At 38.6% G+C, this 13,533-nt stretch overlaps 2 protein-coding genes and 1 long non-coding RNA gene across 7 annotated transcripts; 1 reads left to right on the top strand and 2 right to left on the bottom strand.

Moving 5' to 3' along the window:
- Positions 1-19: 19 nt before the first annotated feature.
- Positions 20-5,711, bottom strand: LOC133839222 (protein phosphatase PP2A 55 kDa regulatory subunit). 2 transcript variants are annotated; one of them, XM_062270632.1, is made up of 5 exons: positions 5,156-5,316; positions 3,580-4,141; positions 1,819-1,970; positions 954-1,757; positions 20-890 (listed from the first exon to the last, which is right to left on the bottom strand). In XM_062270632.1, the coding sequence occupies exons 2-5, from the start codon at positions 3,584-3,586 to the stop codon at positions 522-524; spliced, it is 1,332 nt and encodes a 443-aa protein (XP_062126616.1). In that variant the 5' UTR covers positions 3,587-4,141; positions 5,156-5,316; the 3' UTR covers positions 20-521. The 2 variants fall into 2 exon arrangements, with proteins under 2 accessions (XP_062126616.1, XP_062126615.1); XM_062270631.1 differs by lacking the exons at positions 3,580-4,141; positions 5,156-5,316 and adding an exon at positions 5,555-5,711.
- Positions 5,645-8,946, top strand: LOC133839240 (uncharacterized). Of its 4 annotated transcripts, none has more exons than XR_009894080.1 (3): positions 5,656-5,776; positions 6,795-6,930; positions 8,820-8,946. It is a non-coding gene; the product is annotated as an uncharacterized LOC133839240 (long non-coding RNA). The 4 variants fall into 4 exon arrangements; XR_009894078.1 differs by lacking the exons at positions 5,656-5,776; positions 6,795-6,930 and adding exons at positions 7,074-7,528; positions 7,597-8,286; XR_009894077.1 differs by lacking the exon at positions 6,795-6,930 and having other exon boundaries at positions 5,645-5,776.
- Positions 8,947-9,283: 337 nt separating this feature from the next.
- LOC133839216 (TATA box-binding protein-associated factor RNA polymerase I subunit B) lies at positions 9,284-13,406 on the bottom strand. The gene is made up of 4 exons (XM_062270622.1): positions 12,615-13,406; positions 12,434-12,554; positions 11,456-11,905; positions 9,284-11,402 (listed from the first exon to the last, which is right to left on the bottom strand). The coding sequence occupies exons 1-4, from the start codon at positions 13,028-13,030 to the stop codon at positions 9,738-9,740; spliced, it is 2,652 nt and encodes an 883-aa protein (XP_062126606.1). The 5' UTR covers positions 13,031-13,406; the 3' UTR covers positions 9,284-9,737.
- Positions 13,407-13,533: the final 127 nt, after the last annotated feature.

Below are 13,533 nucleotides of genomic sequence, written 5' to 3'. Positions count from 1 at the left end.
TATGATTAAACTTAACAGCGAACAAAAATTTTAATATGCGTTTTGTATGTATATTTTTTCATTGTTTTTTTTCTTTTTGTAATTTTAGATATAATTTTTGTTAGAAATACTTGGGCGCATATTAATATAAAAAAAAAAACTTGGTACACTACGTTTGATAATTCGATTGTTTCTTTAATTGCGCTAGAAGAAAATTATAATTCTGCTTCATCATTAAATATATAAATGTTATCTATGTATAAAATTTGTTTATTTATATTGTACGTATCACTAAGGAAAAATGTTACAAAGCTTTTGCTATGGCATTTTTGTGTTGTTGTTGCTGTTGTTTATGTGTGGGTAGGAAGGGTCTTGGATCAATGATAAGCAAACAATTTATATGAATTTTGACGGCGCTTTTGAAACAAATCAATCGAATTATCATTTAAATGAGCCGACTGTTGCCACTGTTGCCAAGGCTTTGCCAAGGCCATAGTAATGGGCGTGGGTGGTGTGTACAATGCTTGCAGTAGAAGTTTTAGCTAAAATTTATCCTGAAATATGAACAGGTTATTAGTCGCGGCCACAGCTATAATATTTTCCTCGGGATGCCAAGCGGTATGTAAGATTTTCTTATTGAAGTCGAGACAATCAACGCTGATCTCGTCCTTCTTTCGTTTGCCGCCAGTGCAAACTTTTCTCGGTTTTAGCACCGTCTTGGGCTTAATAATATCCCTGGATGCCTCGAGAGTGACATCTTTTTTCGAATTTCGATCAAATACGCGGAAAAAATTGTTGTAACTGCCCGTCATTATAGAGCTATCCTTGCCATTCCAACAGCACTCAAACTTGTCAAAGATGCAGTCGTTCTCATAGAGCGAGCACAACTTGGCACGTAGGTATTCGTGAACCTGCAAAAGCACAAATGTTGCGTCGTGAACATAGATCGAAGCATTTTAAGCTGAATCTCTTACCGGGTAGGTCTCAATTGGTTTTGTCTCCATGTGCAAGTCCCAAACTTTGATGCTTAAATAGTCTCTGGAGATCATATAGCGACCCGAGTTGCTCAGCTTAACGTCACTTATGGAGCTGATTATTTCACTAAAGAAACTGCGATTCGTTGGATTTTCAGGCTCCTCAAATTGCTTGCTGTGACGGTCACAAAGTGCCGCTGATCGCATATCACATAATCGTATTGTCCCTTTGGAGCTGGAGTATACAAATACATTGCATTCGGTCGGATGGAACTCAGCTGCGGTTATGACCTCCGTCAGCTCCTCCATATTGGTTGGCTTGATGTCAACAATATTGTAACTCTGATTAACCACCTCCAGATGCCAGAGGTTGATACGCAAATCGTCGGCTGATAGGAAAGTCTCTTGATCCGAATTAACGCTAATTGAATTGATGTGATAGGTGTGTGCATTGGCGAAAGTCCGACGTGGTGAAGCCTCAACCATTAGCGGCACTTGCTTTACAGAAGGAACTCGTAAGGCGGTTACGTTTTGTGGATCTCTGATGAGACCATTCTCCTCTTTCGTGTTATAGCCCTCAAACGACTTATCGCGCTCACTCACTTTCCACAATTTCACCGTTTTATCATTGGTGGAGAGCAGAAAGTGCACGGGGTTCTTTTGATGCAGCCATCGTATCTTATTGATTTTCTCCTCGATTTCCAGCGATTTGAGATAATCAAATTCAGGCTCATGCGATTGGAATGTCGAGTAGACATTGTATTCACCGCGTCTAGGATTGGAGGTTTTTGAGGCGGGATCACGCTTCAAAAATAATATTTTATGTTATTAATTTGATGGTAATTCATGAAATCTTGATATTCACCTGAAAGATGACGACGCGACCTCCTTTGTCGCCCGTGGCCAACAGCTCGCCGTCATGATTGAATTCAACGCAGGATATGATATCCGCATCGGTGACATCATCATCTAAGGCGCCCTTGATCTGTGAGAAGCACCAGGAGGCCTCTCCATTACCTGTAAAACAGAAAGAGAGAGAGAGGGAAAATTGTAGTATGTATTGAATTTCACATTTCCATCACTTCTCATTGTCGGCAATCTGCGAAGTGCCTAAGTCTGTTACATTTGATTTGCGCTTGCCCTAAAGGCAATCAATAGTCACAGTAGTAGTAACACTAGCTGGAGGAGATGAGACGAATCGAAAGGACAACGATGACGTCTCTGTATTCGTTTATTTAGTAATGACGCCAAAGCTAACCATCGAAACTTTTTTACTTTTTGGTTGTACAATCCTACAAATATAAGTGTGTACATAATTCAATAAATACGAGCTTTTTTAATGTTGATTTAAAATATATCTTGCAATTCCGAAGTCCGTTTTATTAGAAGTATGTTGAAGTATGTTGACAACACATATTAATTAAAATACTTAAATCCACCAGAATGTTTGTAAAACACACCCAATTCTAGGTGGCGCGGTTTGCTTTCCAGGTCAAGGCAACTTATCCATTTATCCAAGAGTAGGTCGATTATAAACAAACTTTGCTTAGTATTCAATATTTAGCTTTTAATTAATTCATTCTGGGATTCAAAATTAATTTTTTTTGAAACTATTCTATATATTTAAACTTGTAGTCCTGACAAACTGAGCAATAAAACGACAGCAGCTTCTTTAAGAACACCGCACATTTTTTATAAAATAAATATAAAAAAAAGGAATGAAAACACAAACTGTCATTGGCTTATTGTTAAAATGATTTTTAGTTGTACTGTTATTTATGCAGGCACATTGTAAGTGGTTGTAGAACTTCGTAGGACTAAACTAAATAATAATCAAATATTGGCACAATTATTTAACAATAGCACGCGATATCGCAGCAAAAAGCACAACTACAACTTCGCAACGAGCAACCTGAGGAGTCGTGCCCTATTCTATTTTTTTTAGAAATGACATTACTCTTTGTATAAAAATAAAAACAAAATCCTTGTATGTTTAATTAAACATGTATTGTTTTATTGACACTCTAACCAAGAATGGGAATATTAACTGTATAATTAGCAATTATCAGAGTAGAAATAATGTGTGGGGGAAAAATAAACTGAATTTAATAATCAATTAACCTCTTCGAATTACTTTTATGAGTTGTCACTGCTAACCTGTTATTTTAAAACTTCTTGAGATCTAACTTAAGGCCTACAGATATATATTAAAATAATCTTTATAGGTTGAATTAATTATAATCTAAACTTATGATTTATCAAATCGCATAAAATGATTCAATATGGTTAAATAAAAACCATAAAATAACAAAACTTTATGGTTAATTCGGCCATAAGTAAATTTTAATTTAATTCATTTTCTTCGAATATTTTTTGTATGTATTCAATTTAACTTGCGGACGCTTATTATTGAAAATTGTGACCGTTAGATGGCGCCAATCATCAGAAAGTAAACAATATAAGCTATTTTCATACATTTGTTTACAAATTGCAAACAATTTGTTTATATTGAATGTGGGATTTTACAAAATCTTTAAAAATCGCAAGGGAAGAGAAAGAGCAGGGCAAACGAGAGAAAAAGAAAATACAAGATACCCCAAGATCTGGAAGAGTAATAATGACTTACCGGCCATGACAGTTGAACAGTTTTCGTTGAGCAGCGCGCGCGAGTTAGCAGGAGGCAACACACAACAAGCCACAACAACTCAACACGACTAGCCACACAACAACAACAATCAAATAAGGCCAAGGAGTTGCGGTCGCGCTCTCGCTCCCAATCGCACTGCTGACACTCCCGTTCTCACTCTCCCACTAAAGGCGCTCAATTGTATTGTGTGCGTGTTGGGGAACGTCGTTTTATTGTTGTAGTTGTTGTCGTGAAAGAGTGTTGAACGCGGACTTTATTTTCACTTCTACTTTGCCTGCGCCGAAGGAGTTAAGCTTGCCAAAGAAACGACGACAATGAACAAACCGAAAGCAAAAGACAAAACCAAAGTGCTTAACTTTCGTTGCTTTTGTTTCGGCCCTTTTCTTTTGTTATTGTTGTTATTGTTATGTGATGTACTTTGCTTTTTATATGTACGTTTCTTGTTTTCTTTTTTCGTCACTGCTCAACACAACTTAAGCACGTATACTTATTTTGCTGCTGCTGGTGACGACAACGGCGTCGACGACATGTGGAGAAGAAACTGCAAAGTAGGGGAGTATATTTCGTTTACATACATTTATATACATCATGCATGTTCATATGTACATATGTACATACGCCGACGACAGCAACATAGCGAGGAAGCAGCAAGAAGCAAGCAGTATTACACAGTACTACTGTCAGTATGCATGTGTGCTGTGTATGTCGTGTGCAGCCGGTGGTTGTGGTTGTATGAGAAATTATCGCAAACTAATTTTACACTATTTCTGGAGATTGTCGGTCGGTAGGTTGAGAGAGTAAAATGCACGATAAAAGACCGTCGTAAAGCGATATTAACGCTTGTATATTTGCTAAACAATGCGATTAATATTATTTATTCTATTGCAAAACAAACATCCCTTAGCTCTCATTGCTCTTCTTTCTCGTCGTTTACTCCAACGACGTGTTTCGCTTGCCGTTTGCACCGTTTGTCTTACGCTTTGTTTTATCGCGTTTTATTTGCCGTTTTCTGTCTTAGGTTTACCAAACGCAACGGGTGGCAATCTAACCTTCAAAATGAACGTTCCTTGTTTAGCAGCTATTCTCTTACAACACAAATTTCATACATTTATTTGGGCATTCAATAAAGCGCTGCGTTGCCTCTCTACAAGAAAAGCGCGGCGTCGCTGGAGACGACGACGCACAATCAATATTCGATTTGAATGCGCCTCGTACTTAATATTTTTGCATAAGTATGTACATCTCTTTTCACAAATACACTGCACACAGCACACGGCAATACACACGGAGACTGACGCGCCGTGACGAAGATTATCATCATATCAAAATCGTGTTCACATACATTCATATATATGACTATATAACTACAACTCTCGCATGACAAATATGACAAAAAAAAAGTCGGATTCTAATGCTGTTCTGCTGTTAATGTTAAGCTGCTTCTTCTTCCAGTTTTTGCCGCCTCTTTTACTGCACTGCTTCGTCGCCGCCGTCGTTGTGTTGCGTCGTCGCTTTTGCAAATGCGGCAGCGGCGGCCGAATGGGATTTTACGCACTTTTAAACTATGTACACCATTGAAAAATACAATTGCGATGAGGGTATAACACTTTAACGCGCAGCGGTAACAATTTCAAATTAATTACTGACTAATTTGTTTTCTTAATTTCAACATAAAATGGAAGTACCAAAATTTATTGCAAATTTCGCACTTTACAATAGAAGTTGCAGGCCACTAATTCACTGCAAATAAACGGCGTCCAATGTGGTTTCGCCGGTGTTGGCTAACGTAAATTTCAAGTGCTGCAAAATGCCAGCCACAACAGCTGACTGGGATGTCGCATATTTATACACGCACAAATGCAAACACTTACGCATCTATGTACGTATGTGTGTCGGCGCGCACGACCTTAAAAAATAAATAACTTATGCGATTTACGGAAGGAAGAAAACTCACTTTGCGGCTTTTTAGTGCCGTTAATATTGATTGCCGTGTTGAGCATGTTGCCAATTTTTGTAATACTCGACTGTCGCATGAATGTACGTGGCGGAATAGGTGGTGGCTGCGGATCTGGCGGCTCCAGGACTGGACTTTGACGACCCCAACGACCCATTCTCTATCTCTCTCTCTCTGTCTGTCGCTGTCTCTGTTTTATTGTTACAGTTTTGCTGGCTGGCTGTAAGTAAATTAAATGATCGAATCTATTAACATATATTTGGAAGCACAATCACACGCACACATGCATATACACATGTACACCATATTGTATAATAAATATTTGTTTAAGACCTGGTCATTTTAGACCTTAGCACATGAGCGGGCTTCGTGTTTTTCAATTTGTCAGACAATTAACACATGTCCCCCCGCCTTCCCCCTCCCGACACCACCTTCACTCACTCGCTCTCCCCCACTCTGGATTTCTCTTTTTGTCTACTTGCATTTATCATACAAATGTCTCCGACTAGATTGCTTTTTTTTTTTTTTTTGCCAGATTTTGCTCACAAATTAATTGTGCAAATGTGCTTGTCACTTGTTTACAATAAGTCTTACGTTGGCGAGCACGATCGTCTCGAAATAGTCAAAACGGCTTTAGCATCTGGTTGCAAGAACTTACGGTTTGTTTCATATATTTGTATGTACACATGTTGCACATATGTATGTTCAGTTATACATATGTATACATACATGAATTTTAAACTCAAAGGACACAAAATGAAGATATTACATTTGTCTACTAAAATGATAAATGTGAAGGCATTGTGGTTTAAGTATAAGTAAGTAGTAGAAAGTAGTCGTAGTAGAGATATTAGAAGAGTTGTAATTTAATAGTAGAGTAGTAGTAGTACAGTATAAGGGATATAGAGCAGTACAATATTTCGAATGGTATAAAATAGATCTGTTGCCGAGCTAAAGATACAAATTCCAAATATCAATATGTGGACATCATATTGTAAGTAAGTAGTAGAAAGGTAATGGTAGTAGAGATATTAGAAGAGTTGTAATTTAATAGTAGAATAGTAGTAGTAGAGTATAAGGGATGTAGAGCAGTACAATATTTCGAATAGTATAAAATAAATCTGTTGCCGTGCTTAAGATACATTTTCCAAATATCAATATGTGGACATCATATTTACATATGTACACATATGTACATACATGGTGCGTATGAGCATACATATAAATGCAATCTTCACAGTTGCGATGTTCGTGGATAGAAGGAAAGCGCAACAAGTTGATAAGAGAGAAGCATGCGCCCTAAGAAGAACAACAATAACATGTGATTGTAATCCAATTATTACAAACAAGTCTGTCTCAGTGTCGGCGAAATAAACGTGAGTAAACTCGCAGCCTACGCATTAAATAAAAATGAGAAAATTGCCTTTTTTTACAAATGCCCTAGTACATATGTATGTACATATATCACACACAGATTTACATAATGCATACATATTTGTGTACATAAGTGTGATGTATAACTTCTAGATTTGTACACTATAATGACATAAAAGATGGAAAAATAATAATAATAATAATCAAAAGCTTGCAGCATCTGTGCACAAAAATACTTATTTATTCTATACGTTGATATTATATCTATGTATGTACATACATACATATGTGCGTTTGTATGAATTTGTATAAGCATTGCATTTATTTATATTTTGCTCAGCAATAACAAAAAAAACATTGACGTTAGCCCAAACAGACTTTGTTTATTTTTAAAAGAATGTGAAGGAAATGCTGAAAATTCGTTAACAAACACATCAAACAAGAGCTCACGCACATGTGCACGTACACACACACACACAGACATAATCAGGCAGTGTGACTCTATAAATAAGTAGGACGACAAATTCATAGTCCAGTAGCACGTGTAGCACGAGACTGACTCGCACCTTCTTCCGCTTACTTTTACTTCTGTGGTAATCGGTAACCGGGGTGGGCTTTGATTTGAGATATTTTTGGATACTACCTGTAAATATGCCATCCTCTTTAAGGTAAATTTAAAGTAGACAAGAAACCAAGTGACTCGCATAGTAAAAGTATGGAGGAGATAATTTGGTTTCTAATAATATTGCTATGGACACACTGACATCATTATGTTTCGATGGTGTCGCTTATCTTTTGGCTGTCCAATTATGCCACTTTTGTGTGAATGCGATTAATGCAAATCGATAAATTAAACTCATTAATAGTTTGATTGACTGGAAGCACTCAAACATATGTGTAGATCGAGTATACACGATTATTGACGGGGTTAAATCTTACAAATTGTCTACGAGTTATCACCGAAGTCGGATAAAGTCAATTTATATGGTTTGTTGTTGTTGCTGTAATTGATGCGAACAGATTAAACAAATATTTTGGCATAAAACTCAGCTCAAGTCAGCTAAGCTAGTGACAAAATAACAGTCATTAATTGTGGTGTTATACAATGAGTGTAGAGTCTGTACACACATATGGATCTATGTACTTTTCAATTTATATGGCAAATACAACTCCGAGTATGCTTTTGCTGCGTGCTCTTACTATACGAGTAGAAAAACAATGTTGTTCACCTCAAAAGCCGCCAAGAACGTCAACAACTGAAACTTGGATCGCACGTACACAGCAAAGTTGCTCGCATGGCATGGAGAGGGGTGGAATGCTGTAGAAAGGGCGGCTGGATTGTGTTCTTAAACGCTATGGTATGGATTATCTTACCATTTTTATTTACTAGGACAGTTATATACTAGCAGTGTTATACTGTTATATATACTAGACCATGTGATATTTACTTGTTATACTATTATATGCTGTTTACTTAAAAACTCATCGCAGATTCTGATTCTCAATATAACTCTAAAATAAGCGAAATTAATAATTTTTTTTTCAAATTGTCGATGGCTTTCTATACTTAAATTGTATTTTTGAAACTTTTCCAGTTGTTTTGACTCATCCGCTAAAGAATATGACGTATTTAAATTGGTTTTATGGGCTTATTGTTGTTATCACGTACATATGCATATACATCCATACATACAAACATACATATATGTATTTTCGTGTTTTGTTTGGTTTAAATTTTATGTTTATAGTGTCTAGTCTTGATTGTAATTTGTTTTGCTTCCACTCATTCGTACATGTAACGGTTAAACAAAACGATTCTTACTTTGCTTGCGACACTGTTTATGCTTTTTGCATTACTTATGAGCACTTGTACTTTCAAATTCTTTAACAGAGGAGAGTCGAAGTCGATGGCGAACGCTTGTAGTAATATGCAACACCTATGCTGGCCATGCGCTTGATAAAGGCACTGAAACTGATGAAACTAATGTTGATTCAACTTCGACGACGCAAATCAAAAACCGCAAAAACGAAACTGGCTACGACGCCGCGTCGTTAAAATTAGCACTGAGCTCGCATGCGTCGCCTAGCGAAGTGCGGCCTATGATTTCTTCTGCATTACATACAGATGTACACTTGTATGCGTACAGTGACACATCGCTTTACCGACTCACAGAATACGGTGAAAGATTTTCCGTTTATTTTTATTAAACTAAATTGTTATCCTATCGATAATTCTTTATTAATGTAGCTTATGTTATGTAAATGCATTATTGTTAGAACGTATATAGATTTATGTAATAATAGTCGATATATATGTACTATGATTACTATATTTTTTGGTATTTAGCAAATTTATATTCCAGCAATATTTTTTTGCTAGGTTCTGTCTGAGGAGCATCCACTGTAGCTAATTTGCTCTCATATACTCTCTCCTCGCGCGCTCTCTCTCTCTCTCTCTTCTATTTAGCAATAGCGTTCAACACCTGCCGTTGCTCGCTGTATGTGCTGGTGAGGTGGAAGAAGAGCCTTCTCTATCTGCGGGTGAGGAGCGAAAAAGCCAATCGGGCTCTTTCGGTTTGAAGATTTGAGTAATGCATAAACAAATCAACAACGTGCTGGTTAAGTGAAGTTCTTGCTTTAATTGTTATCACAGCGCACCTATCTCTGTAATTTCGTAATAAACATTTATTTGCTTATTGATAGCTGCGAGTCTTGTGGAGTGCCTGTTTACATTCTTGACAAGGACCATCAAATTATAAATTAGACATTTTTTACATGTTGTTTGGGCTTTCGAATGGACTTTTATTTTTTACCACATATCTCTGAAAGATTTCGTTAGTAAATTAATGTCCTTATTCAAGATATTGTATTTAAGGCGTAAGTGATTGGAATGATTATTCCAGTCCTCGATGCCATGGTGAAACATCACCTCTAGCACCAACAATTGTTCATATAACACATCCCAATTGACACCAATAGTTGCGGCGCAGGTGTCGAGCAACCAACGAAATGAGCAGGGGAAGAACTTTCTTAAATCCTTCCTGGTTGACTCGCCTGTTTTTGATATATAACCATGTAAGAGCCAACAATCAAAATTTGATATCTTTAAAAGCGGCTCTAATTGAATTATTTTCTTTTTAGACTCTTCCTCATCTACTTCGTCATCTTCATGCTCACTGCTTGCTTCTAATTTGGGCTCAATTGAGTCCTTGGTCTCTGGCAGTAAATTGATTTGGCGACGAGGCAACTTTAGCGGCACTCGCAAGGGGTCCATGTGGCACTCATCGAATACTTGTATTGCTGCCAAATCCTTAAGCGCAATATCTTCTTGGTTAACCTTCAGTATATAGCTTGGCGTTGAGCTTATCTTCCAAAACGGATTGTTTGCCTCCAGCGCCTGCCGACGCTCGGCACGTTCTATAATTTTACCTTGATATTGTTTACCATATTGAGCCACCGGTTGGCGAAATACGAAATCAGGTCGTTTTTCCCTGCGACGTAACTCATCAATCCAATTCTGCGTCTTAATGTCGCAGTTGGCGCGGCCCTCTTTGCAACGAGGTCTCGTGCGCTGCAGTGTCTGAAATAAGCCTATCTTTTGGTAATCCGCCTGACAAGCCAATTCAATGACGCTCAATTGCTTTCCGGCAGTAGCTAAGTATTGGGCAAGCTCAGTGGTTTGATTTTTAAATGGAGCCACTTGATGTTCAGTGTGATCAACAACCATCCATTCCGGAACCTGGATACTTAAGTCCCCCTTCTCCGTCTGTGTGACGTGTAGCAGAATACGCTTAAAGTAACTGTGCGCTGGCGTTAAACTGGGCTGGAACTCAATGCTGTCTTTGATGTCTGCTTCCTTGCTCAATCCAAATTTATTTCTGAGCAGCGTTTCGAATATGAGGCAAATGTTTTCTCGCATACGTTGCATGGCTGGAGTTAGCAGCATATCCTGGTAGTTGTATTCCTGATCTCTCTGCCTACGCTCCTTGCTCAAAAAGTCGTCGACCTTGCGTCCACTTTGAGTGGACACGCCAAAGCGTTGGGCGAAGCTTTCGTTAAAATGAGCAACGAAATTCTTACGCATTTCTACAAATTGCATCCACTCCGTGTAAACAAAAAGTGGGGCCATTGGCTTATGGTTCAAATTCGTGTTGACAAGTGAGAGGTGCTCATTGACAAGCAAGGCCGAATCGGATATTGCACGTTCTTTGACATCGTCCAGACCAAACATAAGCTTTAGTACGTAGACTATATAGGCCATTACTCGGGCTTCATAACGCGGATATGTGTGGGGTCCATTAATGGGGTTAAAGGACGGCGGCAATGCATCCATCAAGCTTGCCACATAGCTGGCAATTTCCGGTGGCAGATTCAACTCCAGCACATAGCGCTTCGCCAGGCCAATCAGATCCGGGTTCTGAAAGCCATTCAGATCTATGAAGCGCGACATTTGTGCAATATGAGCACGGAGGTACTGTGCATAAAATAGATTAATTATAAGTGATATATGCTTTGTATTGTCCTTACTTTGAAGCTACATTTGTCGAATTGGTGGCCAAATTGCAGCTGCTTGATTAGCGTCTTGCCATGCATGGCCACGTTGTCGGGCAAATAGCTCAACATATTTCGACTAGACAGATACTCCTCATCGATGAGTCGCAGCAAATCCGTCAACTGGATATCGTCCTCAACTAGATTTAGTGATATGGCCAACACCACGTACAGCTTGGTCATGTTTAGGCAGTAAATATTGCGATCAAAATTACTTAAAGTGCTCGCTTTGGGATGTAATTTGTGACAATGCATGCTACCTGAGCTATCTACACTGTGTTTGTCCAAATGCTTTAGCGGCATCTGCTTTTTGAGGGACCGACGCGCATTAGTTGACCATTGCACCTTCAGGCTGCGATTGCTCTGCCCTACAGACCTGGATAGAGGAGCTGACGCGCCGCTAAGGCCGGACTCGTCCAACTTACGCTGAAATCAGATGAAGGAGATTGATTAGACTCTAGAAGGTAATAACCCGCATCTTATTTGCATGCACTTAAGCCCACTGCACCTTTAAATAGTCAACTGAACGGGGCTAACATCAAATCGACTTTTGACTCAACAAGTCTCTTCGTGTCGGTTTATGCCCCGCTAACCACTTTCGCTCTTCAGGCTGAGACCCGATAAAAGGGTTGTCATGGCCATATAATAATAATAATAATAATAACCACTTTCGCTGCTCCGCGGATGGCCAGAGAGCGTAAGTATTAAATAAGACATTCTCGGCAAGATCGCTAGCTAATACAATCATTTAAATTGGTAAGCCGTTGTGCTACACGAGGCTTCTGTTGACTCAGAAGGGGCAGCAATTTCGGAAGACCATCATCGGAGGCTGGCAAACCACAAGAACGCAATTTCTTCTTATTGCTGCCCCTATTGTTCCCGGACACCTTGTATTTCTCATAATTACCATGTACTCGAATAATGTAACAATAAAGTTGAATTGAGCATGCAAACCTTTGTTTTTCTCCATTCCCGCCAGTTGGCTCGCTCATCTCCGAGTTCATTCACTTGCTTCCTAATTTGGCGTTCTCGTTTCCTTTTATTTTGGGTGTGATTGTATATAATCCTTGCGTCTCTAGAAATATATTTTAGTAATTGTAAAGAAGTACCCCATTATAAATGCCTGTTCAGTTACCTCTGCAGGGCGCGCACGTTCAGTTTTGGGAGGCCCATCTCATTGTTCTTGCAGAAAGCAACTTCCATACGTCGCATGTACGCTGCCCACACTTGTAAGGTCATTAACTTTAACTCTGGTTTGGCGCCCATGTTGAGCAGTTCTTGGAGGAAGCCACGCAATACATAGTTGTAGAACTCCCAGGATGTGATGTCGTCATCTTCCGAGTTAATCTTCGGCTTCTTTATAGTGCGTTGTGATGTGTGCTTCGAGGTGTCGTTAAAAGTGTCTTCGGCGCTGATTTCCACTGCCAACAACTGTTCCTTTTTAGTACCGCACTCGACACAGTAATAATAACCCTCGCGTTCTTGGAAGGTGCGTTCCCCGCAGACATCGCACTCCATTTGGTCAACTTCCATTACTTCAGATTCATTCATGTTTTCAATTTAAATTTAAGAAATATACCAGTCAAGCCTTTCTACACAAAACAGCAATTTTTAACAATGTGCCCGCACATGCAGTAACAAATAATAGAAGGCTGGTTCAAGACAAGTGTGCTCTGTTTCCACACCACCAAAATGAGGTTTTACTCGGGTTTTCTAATATATATGAAATGACACATTTGCCTTATATGAAAATATCGACCACCATTTTTCAGTATATTTTTAAGCCACTCGATAATTTATCGAGGTGAAATCAAAAAGGAACTAACCACAGCAACAAATTTTCATATAAAAATGTATGAGAATTGCATTACAGATTTTTATAAATCATGCTTCCATTTTTTGTTTACTATTTTGATCGTTTAATTATTTAAATTTAGTAGTAAAAGTTTCTTCACATTCTGCTTTGTCTACATTCTTTGCGCCAGAGCGGATACACTCAAGATTTACCGTTGCCCGTGCAAAGCAGCCCAACGGGACTCCCATCCGTAAATAGA

The sequence above is a fragment of the Drosophila sulfurigaster genome, chromosome 2R, assembly GCF_023558435.1.
Source record: "Drosophila sulfurigaster albostrigata strain 15112-1811.04 chromosome 2R, ASM2355843v2, whole genome shotgun sequence".
NCBI classification, from domain to species: Eukaryota; Metazoa; Arthropoda; class Insecta; order Diptera; family Drosophilidae; genus Drosophila; species Drosophila sulfurigaster.
This window is presented reverse-complemented; position numbering and strand designations above follow the sequence as displayed.

What these genes read in the sequence shown, in the direction of transcription:
- LOC133839216 (XM_062270622.1), bottom strand. Translation starts at nt 13,030, where the DNA reads ATGAATGAATCTGAAGTAATGGAAGTTGACCAAATGGAGTGCGATGTC. An exon ending in AACGTGCGCGCCCTGCAGAG is followed by an intron (nt 12,555 to 12,614) that starts GTAACTGAACAG and finishes ATATATTTCTAG; the next exon opens with AGACGCAAGGATTATATACA. An exon ending in TCGACAAATGTAGCTTCAAA is followed by an intron (nt 11,403 to 11,455) that starts GTAAGGACAATA and finishes TTTTATGCACAG; the next exon opens with TACCTCCGTGCTCATATTGC.
- LOC133839222 (XM_062270631.1), bottom strand. Translation starts at nt 5,711, where the DNA reads ATGGGTCGTTGGGGTCGTCAAAGTCCAGTCCTGGAGCCGCCAGATCCG. An exon ending in CGGCACTAAAAAGCCGCAAA is followed by an intron (nt 1,971 to 5,554) that starts GTGAGTTTTCTT and finishes TCTGTTTTACAG; the next exon opens with GTAATGGAGAGGCCTCCTGG. An exon ending in AACCAATTGAGACCTACCCG is followed by an intron (nt 891 to 953) that starts GTAAGAGATTCA and finishes GTGCTTTTGCAG; the next exon opens with GTTCACGAATACCTACGTGC.